At 48.6% G+C, this 18,649-nt stretch overlaps 3 protein-coding genes across 3 annotated transcripts; 1 reads left to right on the top strand and 2 right to left on the bottom strand.

Annotated features, from left to right (window-relative positions):
- Window positions 1-3,011: 3,011 nt before the first annotated feature.
- MAA_10489 (uncharacterized protein) lies at window positions 3,012-4,280 on the top strand (the record flags this gene model as incomplete). Its single annotated transcript, XM_007828487.1, has 1 exon — window positions 3,012-4,280. One exon carries the CDS (start codon window positions 3,012-3,014, stop codon window positions 4,278-4,280), a length of 1,269 nt encoding a protein of 422 aa, XP_007826678.1.
- A 5,992-nt stretch (window positions 4,281-10,272) lies between these two features.
- Window positions 10,273-11,652, bottom strand: MAA_10490 (TPR repeat protein; the record flags this gene model as incomplete). The annotated part of the gene is made up of 1 exon (XM_007828488.1): window positions 10,273-11,652. The coding sequence occupies one exon, from the start codon at window positions 11,650-11,652 to the stop codon at window positions 10,273-10,275; it is 1,380 nt and encodes a 459-aa protein (XP_007826679.1).
- Window positions 11,653-14,313: 2,661 nt separating this feature from the next.
- On the bottom strand, window positions 14,314-16,016 carry MAA_10491 (uncharacterized protein; the record flags this gene model as incomplete). Its single annotated transcript, XM_007828489.1, has 3 exons — window positions 14,314-15,524; window positions 15,580-15,789; window positions 15,848-16,016. 3 exons carry the CDS (start codon window positions 16,014-16,016, stop codon window positions 14,314-14,316), a joined length of 1,590 nt encoding a protein of 529 aa, XP_007826680.1.
- Window positions 16,017-18,649: the final 2,633 nt, after the last annotated feature.

Below are 18,649 nucleotides of genomic sequence, written 5' to 3' on the forward strand. Positions count from 1 at the left end.
GGCGTCCGTTGTTTGTAATTGTAACTCCGCAACCACCAGTTCAAGGCCTTCTCGAAATGCGCGATGGAGTAGAACATCGCCTTGCGGATATGTAGCAAGTCGGAAGCCCCGATGATACAAGATTTGTAGTGCAACAAACTCTTTTCGGCGTTCTATCGCGTATAATAATAGATCGTTTTCCAGGATATGCTCGTTAGATCGTGCCTTTCTTGTCGAGAAGTATATGTCCATTACCTCGTCATACCCGTATCTTATCGCCCAATGTAATGGAGTCCTATCGGCCTCATTGACCTTTTCGAAATCCGAAGATCGTGCTTGGGAAGCCAATAAATCAGCAATAATAGGTCCCCCATATAACACAGCATCATATAGCATCGTTTCGCGGAGGCAGTGGGTCGCATCGAGGTTGACATTTCCGGATTGTAGTATAAGTTCCACTATGTCATCTTCCTGTTGCATTATAGCATGTCTAAGTGGCTTTTGCGTGTTGATATTGGATCTCGCAATCAGGGCGCGTAACATGACTTTGTCTGATGACTTTACAGCAAAACAAAGTGCAGTTTCACCATCTTCATCTTCCATATTAACGTCAACTTCGTCAATTGACAAAATTTTCCTAAGCAAATTCCTATCCTTGTGCTTTGCGGCATGAATAAGACCATTGTTAGCCTCACGCGTGGCGAAGTACCATAAAAAATCACTGAAAGACTTTTTGCAGGTGTACAGAAAATTTCGCACCGCCTCGCCAGATAGGTTATCGAGAATCCCGAGCCAAATTTCTGCAGGAAATTGATCCAGCGACCTTTGATATATGACATTGTTCATTTTGGCGGTGTGTTGTGGTATCTAACTTGTCTGTCGCAGAGGTTTCCGCGATCAATGTCAGCGAAGACGGCGTGGGCTAATGCTTGGGGATGTAGCTCGATCTGTAGCAAGATTAGATTATGCCTTTTACGAGGCGTCATACGTACTGCTGATTTTGCACGCCGGCGAAATAGCCGCATAAATCGAACGGTGCGGTTCCCTGAACGGTATGTTGGGGAGCGAGATATCGAAAGCGGAGCGAGATTCAGGGGTAAATGAGGAAGAGGCTGACTATTTATACGCTTAGCAGAGCGGCACTTACGTCAGGCTGTCAAGCACACCGTTCAAATCCACAAGATGCTGCATCGACGACTTCTTCTCCTTGTCAGGTGATGGCAAGCCGATTGCTCCTCTGGCTCACTGCTGTAACGTTGGTCGGAATGACGGTCTAGCGGGATAGGCTGACATCGGTAGTGACAAACTTGAACACGCATAGACGCGTATTTGATTACGTATCTGGGCTAAATTACTGTAGCTTACTGGCTGGATACGTGCCTCCACAAAGTTCTAGAGCCTAGAGTCATTTGCATGTCCAAAACGGTTGGCTGGTACCTCCTCGATGACGAGCTCTACACCTCATTTGGAGAAGGTAAGGCAGACTTAGTTATAAATAACCACCAAAATCAAAAGAAAGGTGTCTGTGCTACGTAGTAAAATGGGCTCCCTTGCTGCGGCCTGTGGCGAATCGGGGCAAGTGATATTCACAGAAATGTGTTACTAAGTATGAGGTAATATTAATATAGTAATGGAATGTTACAAAAAATAAGAGGGAATAGGACTGTTTGGACAACAACGTTTAATATGTAAATACACTCGGTCGATTTTTCATGCTCTTGCTGGGAAGATCGTGGCCAAAACTGACCACATATACGTACCATTCTCTCAAGCGTCAATACAGGGCTATTTTTGGTGTTCTCGCAGAGGTATGGAGCTAGTTCCAAACCTGCACACCTACCGATACAACAAATCTTTAAGATATCCCTTTACTTATTATTGAACAATCGCCATGAAGGCTTTTCAAGATGCCCCGACTGATAAGAGCCTTGGGATCAAACAAAAGCGGACAACGTTCGGTTGGAACGGAATCTGAAATGGACAGCTGTTACGAATCTTAACTGACAGTATCTACGGAAGACCAAAGTTGCTCCTCGACTTGTTCGATGACAGAGGGAGATCACCGCCCCCCAGAATTTGATGATCGACTTCTCACAGCGGCGGGCCAGCGGTGACTAACCTGCCTATGGGTGATGATGACGAAGTAGAAAACAGTCAGGCTCAGAGAAATGGGGCTGCGCAGAACCTCTGCCGCCTCTCTCAATATCCCGCGGACACGAAGCGCACAGGGGACGAGGGGGTGCTAGCAACATCGCAGGTGACGTATAAAGATGAGAAGGAACTGGGCAAAGACGGGGTTAGGATACGGAGGGGGAGAGGAAGGAACCAGCTCGTGACCTTATTAAAAACTGTATTGCTACTCTTCATGTCTTGGAGCAGTAGCCAGCAATGTAATATCAGAGCAATACTACATAACCATTGCATATTCAACGTGGCTGTTACCTTTTGTGAATTTGCGAAGAACTTATTGCGCAGAACCATTAAGCCTACAGCTTTGAAGTTGCTTCGCAATCATTATGATATTCGAACAGGGCTTCCAGATGCTTTTCAAGCTTCTCACATGGGTGGGCCATCTTCGTAGAAAACTTCGCCACTCTCTATTTGCCCAGGCGGCGATACAGCGCTACTCACCCAGGCTATTACTGCAGTGCTATTTATATCCTCTCTCCTATTTTCATAGAAAAAGCTTCCATGTACGGATCACCTAGGCCTTGTTCGCTAGCTATCACCGCATCAATTTCCGATGATATCAAACACCCCAGTCTCTTCTACCAGACGACATCCGCACAATACCGCCGTAAGGGAGGAGGGAACGTCGACGCGGGGAGCTCACGGGCCTTTAATTACATACGAACATTTCGAGGGCTATCTACGATCATCACTACGATTAGCAAGCTTAACAATACCTGGAGTACGACCTAGGCCCCGTGTCTGCTGACCTAAGACACGGCTTCACAAAGGCAGCCAATGTATAAAAGGACCAGCTTGCCCCCTTCTCTCAGTTTGTCAAGTCTTCGTCCTACATCACCACCATGAACAGAATGAACGAATCGGCTCAACCAGCTTTCTGGGAGCTTGGGTTTCTTGCTAGCAGGGAGCAACAGCGAGCCTCGCACTTCACACTGAACGCAGAGATGTCCATCACTCACGCGAACACCACGCTGAGTTATCGCCATGACGGTGAATCTTGCGGATGGCGAGTTAGGGATGATGATGAGACCATCGACCCGTCTATCTTACATCCTCAGGATTTACCGTTGTGGGATGTTCACCAGCCTTTCCCACCCAATCATATCAACTCTAGCAACTCGGCCGCTGTTTTTGCTTGGCCAAGTGATACCAGCCCTCCTCAGATAACGGAATACTGTTTTTGCGATGAGTCTGAGGAAGAAGGGTGCAGCTGGCCAGGGGTCGCAGATTTTATCGACATGAGCTTATTTGATGAAGATACTTTGGAAGCCCTCCCTCACCAGGTCGTCCCGGCGGCTCAACTCTGCGAAGGCCCTTCCGATACCATAGACCGTGAGCATTTTGGCAGCGAGATGATTAAGGATGCTCCATGCGATATCCCAGACTCTGCGGACTCTGCGTGCTGTGGTTCAGCCCCTTATTCCACACCCGATATTCGAGACTCGTCGGATTTCACGCCTCCAGAACTGCAAACCCCCAAATCTTGCAGTCCATTAACGCCCAATAAACAAGCCACAAAGAGTATCGAGGTTATTGACTTAACAGGGGACGAAATGGAGTCTTCGTTGGATGTATTGGATCCGGAACCAGCAAGACACGCAGCGAGCGGCGGAGTTATCGAGAGAGGAATCAGCGTCGTCGACCTAACCCAGGATGATGACGAGGAGAAATTTGGATCCTGGTACGATGACAACTGTGACGACACAGACTACCATTACAGGAGTTGTTATGAGAACCAATACCGCGGCGTGGCCTCGACCAGCGATTTTCCTTACCCAAGAACTGCCGCCAACTTTGTCGCAACAGGACTATTAGTCGATGGAAGAACCTATCTATGGAATCATCGCTGTAAGCAATACAGACATGGAGGCTCCTATGCTGAACCTAACCACAAAAATACGGCAATCGTCATACGTGCTGGTGGGGGCGATATCCCTATCGTACTGAAATACAGAGGGTTCGGAATTTGGGAGGGCTCCAACTATCGTATTGGGGTGGCTATTAGTGAGGATGCGGCAAAAGCAATGGTGTTCAAACGGCAGTCACTGTCGTTAAAGAGGAAAAGAGGTTGCATGTACTCAAAGGATTTGTTCCATAGCAAACGTAAATAAAATGGCAAAGCACGAAGCGGCTGAGTCTTAGAATCTCACAGTTTGCATGATATTAGGCCTTCATACCTCGTTTACACCCAACCAGAGCATAATACTTGCTGAGTACGAATAACTCGACGGCGTTCACACGGAGGGGGGCCATCTTTCTCGGCCCACGGTTTGGAGTTCCTTAAAATCGAAGCTAGCCTACTTCAATTTATCACACTATCAAAGCTTCAGCTAGTTAAGGGCTACAATGATAGTATATGAGTCCTTAAATTGAACTGTCTAGACCTTAACCTGCTTTCAAAGTTATCTTTGGCTCGGACGGAATTTGCTAGATGAAAAGGTTTATACCGCACATACCATCACGTAAAATAAGTATGGTAGGCGGAACTGAGATCGGTAACTACGATGTCTAGTCCTCCTCTTACTGTTGATTCGAGTTCCAATGCTAAACCCTCCTTGGTCGACGTAGAGATTTACGCCATGTTTTAGCATAACGCCGAAACACATTTTGGGGAGCATTCAACGTCGTGGTACGGTTTTGCACTTGCAATCCAGTCATTTGACTCCATGGACGCAAATTTGCGAGTTGGTCTTGGCAAAGGTGCCGGTGCGGACTGATGCTATAAGGAACGTTTGGGATCAGGCGCGATCTTCTGTCGCAGAATGCCGCCATCACGAGGCGGAGTAAGGGCTTCACATGGCTATCCATCATTTGAAGGGTCAAAGGGGAACGTACTCCTGGCCTCCAACTAAACAGGTAAGCTTTTGCATCAAACCGTAGTAGCTCTCCACTCGGCCTACATAATCGGTCCATGTATGACCCTAAGCTGTACCCAAGCCGTTCATCTAGTCTGATGGTGATAACGTCCTACCAATAATGATATACATATTCGCCACAGCTACGAAACGTTTTCCCATGTTTTGACACTCCAACCTGGTGTAGCGCAGAATTGACAAACTTCGTTATGGCTTCGTCCATTTGAAAGACAATGCCCATCTGCCATTATAAGCAAGGCGGCACCTTTTGGACCATCCAATGAGGACAAGGTTACCACTAACTTTCAGATATTCGCTACTAGCACCTACAACTTTCCACGCAATAGGTGCCAGTAACCAACCAGCTTTGGCTGCTGGTATTCTACGTCGTTGCTGGGAACGGGCAACGCTCACAGGGGGGCGTGGGATAGCTTGATGGCTGGGTTCTAGGTGGTCGGAGCGCTGAGATTCGTTATCTCCAAATCGGCTGTAAGTCAGGCGAGGGAGGTACTCAGTGAGGGCTTTATCTTGCTCTTAACTGGTGAGCCATGGCGTTATCGCGGAGTTCCAAGAGGAGAGGGGTGACAAAGGTAGGTGAGTGTCGGGTATGACTTTGCCAGTATAATTTCATTCGTCATGCAGTTAGAAGTCGGGATCGCTGGGAGAAAAGAAGAGCAGCAATTAGCTCCAGCGAACTTGAATAATGCAGTTCTACCCAGGCCGGGATCAACAGCACCTAGCTCGACGTGTCATGCAGCCACTTCCACTTTGAGATGAATGAGTGGTGGCGCGATGTTCCTAGAACTGCATTTGCCTCTTAGCTACTGGCAACAACAGTATTCTTGCACTTTCCCGCAAGATGTGATTCTGATTAAGCCTCTTCTTACCACAATATACTACCTCGTTGCTGGGCTTGCGCCTGAAATTTGTGTAAAAAGTATTACTTCGACCTCTTTTGCAATATACTCCGCCAAACTAACCAGGCGGCAGTCCGAGAGCGAACAACACTATACCCCAAAACGCCACTCTTTTTACCCCCGCGAATATGAGAAGTGAAAAGAACGTGACAGTGTGGTGCTAATGTTCACGCACTAGGTTTCATGCAGGACGCGGGCCGACAAATCTGCGGCCACTGCATCAGGTGAGGCTGTGGTTTGAACACATATTGGCTCAACTAGAGCCTGCTCGGCCACGGCAAATGCCCATGGATATTCAGTTGCGCCGCCTAGCTAGCTTGTCTCGCATGGGCAAGACCGACGCAACTGCTGCGGCGGCTAGCGCGCGATCGAGTTATGGAGCCCGAATGCTAGTTCTTCTGGCTGGAATCTGTGGCGGCCTGCCCCGTCAACTCTAGGACGTGATTTTGCGAAGAGACGTGGTTATCAGCAACACGGTCGTTCAATACGACTTTGGCAGGAGATATCCCAATGGGTCCATGCGCAAGGACACGGTTGATAATAATCTAATCGAACACGACAAAAGCGTCCGTAACTTTCTGGCACTATTCGAAACGCATAACGGTAGAGGCACGCTTCGCGAAGGGACTACTCAATATCTTAGGCAGCTCCAAACAAGAACATTGGAAATACATCAGGCAATAACCTGAAAATGAAGGACAAAAATGATGTTTTGAACTACTCCTATTTTTATAACATGACTTGAGATTGCGTTGCAGAGTTGAAAGTCCAAATAACTTTCCGACATGTAGATGCCGCGGAATGACCTTACGGCGGTGCTTTAATGTCTAGGACAGTATTATGAGTAGGCAGAGCAGTTGCAGGGACTGACACAATTGGGTCAAAGCAGAAGAACTGAACGGGAACTAAAGGTGTTCAGCCGACTGTTGGGATGGTCGCTTAAATGTCACCACAGGGGATTCTGCATAGTGTCAGACCCAGAGTCGGATTGCAGAAGGGCCGCCTCCAATGACTGCAACTCTCACACTTTAATTTGTTTATCATAAACACTTTTCCTGTCGCCTGTAAATTATATGGGTTACGTCAATTCTATGACATGTGTAGGTTGTAAATATCCGGGCTTGTCTAAATATTTAGGAGAGGTTGTGAAGAGATGGATGGCCAGTGAGACTGTTTTTCTAGGGGACAGCAGTAGGGCCAAACTGGCAAGCCTTGAGATCGATGGGAGAAACCTTTCCTCATAGTCCGAAAATGGCTCCGTACAAGCCGCTTTGTCAGTGTAAGTCACATCCGACCGCGTTGGGTTCGGCCATTTTTTACCTGGGAGCTGAAGAACAAATGGTTAAGTCCATAGCTGTTGGAGAAATTTGCATTATACAACTCTCATGTGTGTCGTGTCACCATCAGCGCCTTCATCAAAGTCATTGTCCGAATGGTTGCAATTACGGTTTGGACTGCAGTGAACATTGTCATCCGGTCACGCTTCTTCGCAACGAGACTGGGAGGAAAGAATATACTATACGAATAACATGTTTTGTTTAAGTAACATTCTCGCTAAGCCATTTGACCTGGCTACGCTATCTGTGTCAATTGTACATGACAGGGGCAACGATTATTTGGTTTGAGCTGGGCTAACATAAGAAAGCTTTCTTGGGTCGTCACGGCGATCTCATGTGTCTTTTGTCAAATACAAGCTGACACGACAAACCGATTTCCCCCATTCGCATGGTGGTCGATTGTTTACAGTTTTTTCCTGATTGCTGGAATTTTTTATTTAACAGGAACCAATGGGCTTCCGAGATATCAAGTCGCGGTTGCTGGGTATCTCGGGGCTGGAATAGTACTAGTCACATCTTCCGTAAATTCGTTAGCCTATTCCCCTAGTGGTGCTAGAGTTGCTGCCACTGTAGGGTTCATAGTGCTTTCCATGGTTATGGCTCGTATCATCTCCCTGCTTTCTACTTGGCTTTGCACTAATAATTGGTAGATCATATGGTTGTTATACTTTGGGTCAACCCAGTCCTGTAAACCGCGACGACCTATGGATTCTCTCTCTGACACCACCTCTTCAATAAGAACAGAGAAGAGAACGAAGTCATCAGTGAGCCCGCCGCAAAACCGTCCAGGATGGCCGTACAGGGCGACGGCCTTGTACACTTACGATGGCAACCCCAAGGATCCAAGAGAGATATCTTTTGTTAGAGGAGAGATTCTGAGTGTATCTAATATTGGTGGGTCGTGGTGGCCGGTGAAGAAAGCGTCAGGGGAGGAAGGTATTGCACCAAGTAGTTATCTTGTGCTGAGATAGACTTAAGTTATCCCGATGACGCAACATAATTGCCCAAATGCTAAGTGTTGATGAGTAATAAAGCTTTGCGTTCTAGAGATAAAACAGAAACTCTTTGCTTCAAATTAAGTAATTCATCTGATCGTGCAATACCTAGGCGCTCTATCCGGCTGTTATGAACTGTGGAACAGGTAAGGGCCAGAAATGGCTCCAAGACATGTATATAGCGCAGCTTGGACCTGTTTCTTTTGGAAAATTACAGTACCAGCTCCTAGCTAGTACTAATAAAATACTGGTATGATTTTACGTGCAATATTACTGCTTCTGACTCCGCTAGTTGTGGGATGCAACCTCAACCCTCAATTTGGAATATGGATGGTCAAGGATTGTGACACAGTATGGAAAGCTGCCGTCGCCCTTGGTATCAACACCACTGATATTCAGAACCTAAATCCCACTAGGACCATGGATTGGTATATTACGTCAGGGCAAGAGTATACAGTTCCGTATAAAACAATGGTCACACCCCCTGCTACATGGGTTACGACTGAGAGCTGTGTCCCGAGGCTACTGTTGCGTAACACAGCGTGTGGTAAGCCCAGTGAATATGGCAGTGTGCTGCCTTCGAATACAGCTACGTCTTGTAAAGCAGAAATCAAGACTGTAGCAAGTTATCCGATCGCAACGACCTCTACAATTACGGAGACCATTACGACCCCAAGAAACTTAAGCTTCAGCACCACAGCAGCTGCAACATTCTCAGCATCGACTTCTTCAATATGCTATGCGAGGCCGGATAGGGTAGCAAAAGATAAGATGGAAGTATTGATATACTCACGCTGGGCTTGTAAAAAATTGGTTGAAAAGTTACCCATACTGCAAAGTAGTAATGACAGTATCGCAGTTTCCCTCAGGGTATCGTCCTTTGATTTTCACTATTTCGCAGTGCGATGGATAGACAACTCGTTTGGTCCACAGCGAATAAGTCCAAATTGCACTGACCTCATATTTGGAGTCTGGGAACGCTGTGAGTAGTATCACGAAACTTCCAGTTGACTTATATATTCACTATTTTTGTACAGGCAATGGTGGAGGAGAACAAATGTTCCAAGGCTTGCTTTACGTATATCAACCACTCCAAGCCGAGCACACAATAGCCTGCACCGGCCGCACCGACATACTTTGTACTATGAGCTGAGCTATACTGTATTAATAATTTATTCATTCATTTTTTCTTTCTTTATTGCGGCCGGTGGGGGAAGTCCCAAACCTAAGGCACATTACAATCTGAAGTTCAGCCTTTGTTTCATTCAAGCCCATGAGTCCTGGTAGTCCAGTTTCTGCACTATACAATTTGGGGTACATTCTGGCCCTTTCTAATTGATAAAGGCCGTCTCAAACTTAACTCGGTAGTTTGCAAGCTAGACACTACCGTACAGATATTAATAGTGACGTTCTCTTTGCGACGCTACATTTTCATTCATTCGTCTCTTCGTTATGTTCATATGCAAGGAGTAGCCCGCATACAGAGAGGCAACGATCGAATACCCTAGCAATCCAGCCAACACGTCGAAAATGACAAACACGCAGAATAAACCGACCTCTGTCACAAATATTCTGTCCAAATGTACAGATTGGGGCCACAAGAAGCTTCCACAGGCTCTTACTCCGACCTTAGTCGAGACGTCGTCTGACAGCGTACCACTGCATCCAGGTTTTAGACCTGGCGCAAAGGATGTTGTGTTCTGCCACGTAACGAACCCGTCACTCTATACTAATAGGCCTAAGTAAACTTCAAAGCGGTATAAGGGGCTATTCGGAAGACACGGAATCTTTGGAGCTACCAATTTAGGATATTCTCAGTGGTAATTAGATTAATAGCAGACAACGCATTGTGTGTAGCGGCACGACGTCAGCACATATTAAATGGAGAATACATTTATTGAAACATCCTCTAATGAATTATAAGCACCATAAAAGTTTGTCTCTATTTGTTGATATGAAAAGTTATGTCTAGTTGCTCACACATCTAACGAGAAACATATCAATACACTATAGACATTCGTTGAAAGTAAAGGGCAGCGTCATTGTCATCATCCTTCGAAAGCTTTTTGGAGACCTCCTCTTGACTCCTGAGCGCTGTTCGGTACAAGTCTTCAACCTCTTTAAATTTGCCTTGCTCCTGATAAATTGCCCCAAGTTTTAGTACTGCTGCCATTGTTGTCAAGTGCCTGTGGCCAGCCAAGTTTTGGAAACCCTCAAGTGCTTTTTCGCAGTGTTTCTCCGCTTCTTCTAGCCTTCCGTGAGCTTGAAGTACATTTCCCTTATTGTACGTCACGATAAGATTTAGGAGCTCATCCCGCTCCTCCTTCTTGTTTAGACACTCAGTTGCCCAATCGTACTCCTCGTCAGCTTTGTCATAATCGCCTTGAAGGGCGTGGACAGTGCCTAGGGCGTTCAGAACCAGGGGAAGCAGATTATGGTTAGTCTGTTGGTACCCGTCAAAGGCCCGTTGAAGCATCTGTTCGGACTCTTTGAATTGGCCCTGGTCTCTATGTATGATTCCCATGTCCAGAACCGCAGCAAGGGTTCCTTCATGACATTTACCAAGAGTCGTCTCAGAGCCGTTTAAAGCCTTCGCGCATACTCTTTGAGCCTCTCCTAAGTTGCGTTCTCTCATGTAAAGTGCGGTGAGCTGTTTTGCTGTCTCTATAGTCCTTTTATTAGCAATGCCATGCGCTTTCTCGAGGCCCGAAAGGCCCCAGTTCAGCATCCTGGCTGCATCCTTCAGCTTTCCTTGGTCCTTGTAAACAGCCCCAAGATTGAGCACTGCGGTTGTAGTCGATAAATGGTCACTTCCAACGACCTTGACGTAACCCTGAACGGCGTGTCTATATATTTCAACAGCCTGGTTGAGCTTGCGCTGTTTAGCGTAGACAACCCCAAGCTCATTGAGGATGCACAGCACAGAAAGAGTTGGGTTCTTGGTGCCGGCGGCGATACCCGTTAGGGACTGTACGTAGACTTCTTCTGCCTCTTGCAGTTGGCTGTTTTTTCGGAGAAAAGACCCAAACTCGAAAACCATGGATAGGGTCGTGAAATGTTGGCGCCCAAACGTCTTCTCCAAGCCGCTGACTGCCTGCTGGTAGATCTCTTTCGCTCTGTTGAATTTGCCCTGATCGCGAAAGAGATCCACCAGGTCGCGCACTATAGTTATGGCTGACTCGCTATCCTGTCGTAGCGCGGGTATGAAATCGTCCATTGTCCCACCGAGAACTTCTTCAGCCTCATCATATCTTCCCTGGGCCTTGTACAGGCCGCAAAGGTGACGTACTATGGAAATGGAGGAGATTTTGTCGTGAGATATGACTCTGCCGCATGTCGGGGTGTGCTCGGAAGTAATTTCGGTTTGCTGGGCAGACATGGTACAAGTGAGTTGATACCAAAACAATGCTCCGCTTGATCTAATTGCGACAGGTACGGCGTGGAGAACCAGACTGTATTTATATTTCTTTGGAAGAAGATCATATGCATTAATATATATGAAGTAAATTTTGGGTACATGTTAGACATACCCATGGGTTGGCATTAATATATACATCCACGACGGGCTACCTCATTTGCCTCTCTGGAGTCCAACAAACTGTTCTGCCCTTCCCCAGTTGAGGCATAACGACCAAGCTGTTCGCAGGGGTTCCAAAGGGCGGACAGAACGGGAACTGCTCCTTCAGATGCGGTGGGGGAGCAATGGAACCTTGAGGCTGTTTTTGCAGGGCTATTCCATCCATGGCCACTTCCTACGGGTCAAGAATTATGATCTCTCGGCCGATGGAACGAGACATTGCTGAAGTTGGAGGAGCTAAAATCGGCGCCCGACACATGGGACAGCGTGAAGTGGGGCGGTCGCCCCCTATTTGGGGCAGCTGGCAGACGTCCCAGCAAGTTTTACAGAAAGCATGGCCTGGAGATCGTTACCTAAAAGACGCAAATTCGCAAGGGCTAGTAAACCAACCACAGGGCGTATACAACAGATCGTCTGCCTCATAACAAATAGGACAAGTATTCCAATAGTATTGCTTAACGTAGAGTTGCTTCGTAAAAATCCATTAGCACATAATTTAGGTTCTTGCTTGCCAACAAACGTACCGTGCTACCCAGCATCTCCTGCACTACAGTAAAGTCTTCCCCGCTAGCCTTGCAATACGCGCAGTTTTCCCACTCATGGGATTTCAGAAAGTGTACGATGGAAGTACATTTGTCGCAGAGTAACTATCGGAGTCAGAGAAGCTTGGTCAATGACAGAGCCATCGCATACACATCCATAGACTCTGTATTTTGGTCCTGGAGTCAGAGTATTTCGGCAGAAATAGCAGGACTGCTCGTCACCAGTAAGATCAATTATAACTCTGTACTCGCTTCGATGGGGCTTAATTGACATGGTCTCACTGCATGGCCGTGCCAAGCTGCATAGAGAAGATGCTTACAAGATGAGGCCATGCAGTATATTTATTAAGGACAATGTAACCATGTTGCTTGTTTTGGCTTACTCTCCTACGATCGGCAGACATAAGCCGTTTTCGGACGTAATACATCAGGTCTCCATTTCAGTTTATTGACCCGAAGACTCTAGTAACGCCCTCAAAATCCTGAATGTTAATTATAGCCGCGATGGTTGCGGCCTCTGGGTATATTTATCTAAATACACCATGCCTAAAAAATGTGCTTTCATTTGACATAACACTTCCCGATAATTTGCGTCCTCTATGATGGACCCTAGACCGACGTCCAGCGTATACTCAGACACTTTCGAACTAGACAACTTGCTTCATCGTCTGTCCTTAGAAGCTTTACAGTCAGAAAAAGAATCCCTCAACGTAAAACTCGCTCTTCTCCGGGAGAAAATAAGCAAATACAATCATGCCATCTATATTTGTAGGGCAGTAGAAAGAGAATTGGCCAGAATGTATGAGCACACGATAGATCAGGGCAATGCCGAGCGAAATAAATGGTTTGCCAACTGCACAGCATTTTAGGGCTTTGTTTGTACTATGTAACTTAATCTAAGCAATATCTAGCTTTTTCTGAGGATTCACCACTTTAATCTGCGGCTGTTGAGGTTTGGACATGGAGAGTAGACTTTCGTGCCCTAGAGTCATCCTTCAACATGAGGCGTAGATCCCCCAACGCTGCAATAATGTATTCCAATATCTCCAAGTACTCTTCCTCCCTCGTTTGTGAGGTTTGACTATACTTTTCGCTAGATTCTAAGTCTGCATCATCAACAAACTCGGCCAAGCGTCCGATGCGGTCAGTTGGAGACGAGAAAGTAAGTGTCTTATCAGAGTCTGCCATAAGTCAGAGATTTTTTTCTCGTCAAGCTTCACTATGCTTGACCCTGTCAAGAGGAACTCACCATAAATTGTGTCGTCGGAGTATCATTGAGAGCGTTGGGAAACCAGGAGCCTTATATACCCGAGGACTGCTCAGCACGATGTCCACAGCTGCTTTGTTCCGCTAGGAACTTGGAGGGCTGAGAGTACACTTTCCTGCAGTTTAACCCTGTTCGCTTCGTTCGGTCAAGCGTTTGGGGCTGTGCGCCGTCGGTTAGCCTTATACTCCGCGTGCTTGGTCTTGTTCCGCACGGGGGGTGCTGGGTATGTTGGCCGAAGACACCGCCGAGCCAGCGTGTCAGCAGGTCTCACCCCGATCTCGGACAATTTGCCATTTGAGATATATTTGGTCTGGCAGAGCATTAGCGGCCTCCGGTTGCAACCTGCTAAAGGGGCCTGGCTCGCCAATACTCGCCTACGACTGAGTGGTGTTTGAGTCCCGTTAGGGAATTTACGACGATGTGCGTTATTTTTGGAAGAGCATGAACTCTAAGGGCAATGACAGCGCCAAGATGGCTAAGGTGGCAGACTTAGGTGAGGGAAAGAAGATGGTGAGGTTGGTTCTATATGATCACCAAATGGCTGGGAGGGGTGGGTGCCGCATGCGAAGCTGCTACCTATCTGGCGTCAAGTGTGCCTTGCGTGATCGGGTGGTCGTTTTAGAATCGATGAAGTTGACATTGTTAAAATCAATACTAGCTCTTGTCTTCGCTCATTTTGCGCCACTGCTGTTTGACTGCCGATACCGTTCTGTCTAGTTTGGAAGCGATCCACGATTCCGACTTGTTCTCCCTCTTCCCTGCTCTTAGTCGACTTTCTTCAAGGTCAGACCACCGACGGCGCTTAACAGACACGTTCCTACTTTTGTCCGTATCGCTCAGGGAGTCATCGTCTTCGTTTTCATCACTAACGATGCCACCATCATCACTCCCGTTGCAGTGCTTGTCCATGTAACTAACAGGATTGTCATCCGAGTCCTCGCAACCATTCTCAAGGGGCGTAGGTCGTTTGCGCAGGCTATAGCGCCGCTTCGAGACGATGCTCCTGGGCTGGGCGTGCCGTTGGGTGTTCGAAACGGCCGTGTGCGATGGGTGGTGTAGCAAAGAAAGCGTTTCGAAGAGGGCTGCGCGGAAGATTGCGCATAAGTTGCATTGCCCACTTTGATCTATCTCTTGCCCTCCCCTGAACCCTGCTGGTAGCGCCATGGGCGGTGGCGGCCTGAGTGAGTCAATGTGAGATTGACTTGTCGTGACATCTCCACGAGTAGCGAATTTCACAGCAGTGCGGCTTGGCAAACAAGCGGCCGCTCCTGAGCGAGTGCCTGCAGAGGGGCTGATGGGGTTGCCCTCGATGTGCCGAGTTGGTAGCAATCGACGAGAGGCATGGTGAGCAGTAACCGTATCGTCGGGCGCCAAGGCACTCTCGCAAACATCTGGCTCGCGCAGCAAGGTGCCGCATTCAGCAGTAGAAGATAGTTTTGGTCGCTTCGCTTCCCGTTGGTCCTCAGAACTGCTGTCATACCCGCTGTCGTCAAGTGGTCGATTCAATCGCTTGGAGCTTGGTGCAGAATCTTGCCGTTGTTCCGCATCTAGCCAACGTTGAAAACCCGTCTCATCATTGAATAGACTCTCCAGAGATTGACTTCCAGTATCCTCACGTGTGGAGGGAGATATGCTCAAAGCGGGCGAGGAGATAGAGGTGACGCTCCCACGCTGGTGAGCACTGAGCCTTGAAAGGTCTGGCAATTGCGTGGTGGTAGCAGCTCTGGGCTGGCGCATCGCCGCCAGTGCCACATCATTGGCACCATTCACGGTAAGGTCCATCGCCGCTCTCAGAGAGGCCGGGATTGTCGGAGCAATTCCGTCGACCCGTGTTTGCGGGTTGGCTTCCGCCATAAGTACAGAGTCTGGGTGTTGGTTGTTAGCCTCCCCTCCTGGACAAACGTATCAGGAGTGGTTTACCTTGATTCTGGATATCGCCTGGGTTGGTCTCCGGTGTCTCAGTCGACAGGTTAAGTTGAGGCGCCGGGCTCAATGAAGTACTCGCATGTCCTCGGACTTCATTGCCACACAAGGTAGATGCCATGCATGTTTCCACGAGCTGCCGGACAGACTCTAGGTCGTCGCACACATCGAGGTCGGTCAGATCGACGGTCATCACATCTTCCTGGTCTCCGGTGTGTCAGCAGGGACCCAAGAGATTCTCAATGTATCTCCTTTCGCAACATACTGTTCATCTCCAAGTAGCCCTCCGCGACGGACTGAGACGCCTGGCCATCATGCCGAGTTTCCGCATTATCCCCATGATGCTTTCTGGGCGCAGCAGAAGCTATTCGCTTTGGCTTGCGTGGTTTTCGACACGCAGGATCGTAAGCTTTGAACTGTAGGGGAGCAGCCATAGCACAAGAGTGTCTGGGTAGTTGATAAGTTGAAATGGAAGGTTAAATGAAAAGAGCGAGGCACTGAGGTGCGGGAAGGCCTTCGACTTTTATCCACCGGCAACCTCCCCCACTCGCAATGCTAGTTACGCCGCCAGCAGCAAGACGTGAAGCGACATTGCCAAGTTACGTCAGGAGAAAGCCGTACGCCAGATTGCATCCATGCCATTCACCCCCTCCAGCATCGCCCTTTGTATCTCCTCAAGGAGGTACGATCCGGCCACCGTGGCGCGCAGGTCTCTCGTAGAGATACGCATTGGAATCACCCCTGTCCTATCTTGCTGAGCTGACGACTTGACCAACATCGTAGTCCTCGTAACCCTCGAGGAGCTGCAGACATCGTCCTCTCCGATTGCACGCGTCAAACGAAGTGTGGACAAGTGATCAGCTAACACATAGTCGTTGGGCGTGGCTGACTGCAACCTGCAGGCCCCTGAAAATGGACATAACTCAACGCCTCACAATTGGCGAGCAAGGAGGCAACCAGACGGAGGCAGCCAGTACTGTTGTCCACAGAAGGCCCGATTGAGTCACACTCGCATCAGTGCTGACGAAGCAATCTCGAAATTACCTGCCCGGGTCGGCGGGCCACAAGACGATCCGGGACCTGTCAATGAAGGTGGCTGTCGAGTATGTCTCAGGATGAGTCCGGACGCAGAAACTGTCACCCTGCCTACCGAGACGATTTGTGCCTCCAGAACGCTTCAAATGTCGCTTCCTGCGTTGGAGGCCAAAGATAAACAAGTTGTGGCTACGGACTTGCCGTGTGTCCGGAGCATTCGCGATTTGATCCTGATATGGTAACAAACCGCGCCTTCGATGTGGCTATCGCCTCGCCATTATCACCCTTGTCTCGTCATAGGACAGTGGGCCTCCAAGCCAGTGCGTTTTTGCGGTGTGCGCGTCGATGCTCCCTCAATTGCGTAATGAGATGCTGGCAGAGCCGAGAGGGACGCATTGCAACCATCCAGATATGGAGCAACTCCGCCTGTGACATGAGGTCTCTGACGCGGCAACTTGTATGCGCCTCGCGCCCAAGGTTTCGTGCTTCCTGTCCGGGTCCAATCCACATGACATTACCTTGCCCGGGCGCCAACGGAGCGCACGATATTTGCAAAGTGAGGCAAATACGGCATGCAAGGGGCTGTAGATGCGAATGACAATGCATGAGGCCGGAACCCAGCGCCCCCAGAGCTTATTCATGTGTCTGAGGAAGTATGCATCAGGATGAATTGAGCCACGGGAAACGGCCAGCTCGTCGGCAGCGAGCTTGTGCCTTAACTCACGTCTCGCTACCCAGGCCACTGTGTAATCTTATCTGAGGACTCGGTGCTGCCAGGTTGGCTCGTTTTACCTCGGCATCAGCTTGGTTGAGAAACCACTGTCGCCGTGACAAGAAGCTGGCGCCCTTTGGCCGCAAACCGAGGCAAAATGCGGCAGCGGGATAGCCAAAGTCTCATGCTCTCAGGCTAGCGAGTGTGAGCCCATCCTCTCCGCCACCAGTGCTGCGTCGTCATCGCCTTCCCTGCATCCAAGCAACTGCATATTATATTTGCTCGCCGACTCCGTGCGAAGCCCCCCCACTGGGTAAGGAGCAGGCCCATCGCTTGCGTAATTGGATATCGGTCAGCGTGACCATGCGTTTGATGGCGAGGCAGATTGACTGGAATGGAACTTTGCTCGCTCTCAAGACCACGCAAGACCAATGTGATCCCAGTTACTGGAGGCCATGTCCCCGGCTGTGTTCCAGGCGTGTCGTACTTTCGGCGTCTCCATGGGTATCCGTCGCATGACGCTGACAATCTTTCATCTCCATTCTGCAGTCCACATCAGAGTACCCAAGAAAGTGACAAAGGATGCAGACACGACATGCAGGCCGGCCTTCCTGAGTATCCGTCTCGGCTTCCCTGCAGAGGAAATTCGAGAAAATGCGTAGGAATCCTTTTGCCTATTTGAGTAATTTTAAACAGAACTCAGCTGAGGGCATCCCATCGTATCGAGTCGGCCTTGCTCTTCCGTTCGCGTGATGTTGGTCTGTTCGATCGACCGTCGCCTCAGAGTGTGGTGGGGTGGGGCTGGTCGCGCACCGAACATCATGCCAGCCCACAGGATGTGGATAGGCTTCGAGCGGATAGAAGTATCGTGGTATAGGCGGCAAGACGCAAAATGTTAGCCTTGTGCGTAGTTGCAGCAATGATTGCTGTCTTGTTTCGAGAGTCGCGCTTCGAGATATGCGAAAGTGGTGTTTGATGGAAGGACGTGTCGGTGTGGTGGGGAGAGAAGGAAAGAGAGACTTGAGGGGTACATGGCTGGAGACGTGGGACGGGCCGCCGTTTTATGGGCACGCAAAGGCGGCGAGGGATGGAGGGGCCGAGAATTGCCCGATGGGGCAACCACCAGATGCGGTGGGCCAAGACCACCATTTCCGGAGGCGGGCAAGCCGTCTTAACTTTTACTAATTAAAGTAATTTAATTAATCGGTTTACCTGGTTTTCCTCTCTTTTCGTGTGGGTATTTGCTGCTATATATTATATATAATTATTAATTTTAAATAAATATAATCCTTAGGTTATTAATAATAATATTATTAATAT

Source organism: Metarhizium robertsii (genome assembly GCF_000187425.2).
Source record: "Metarhizium robertsii ARSEF 23 chromosome Unknown MAA_Scf_47, whole genome shotgun sequence".
In the NCBI taxonomy this organism is placed as follows: Eukaryota; Fungi; Ascomycota; class Sordariomycetes; order Hypocreales; family Clavicipitaceae; genus Metarhizium; species Metarhizium robertsii.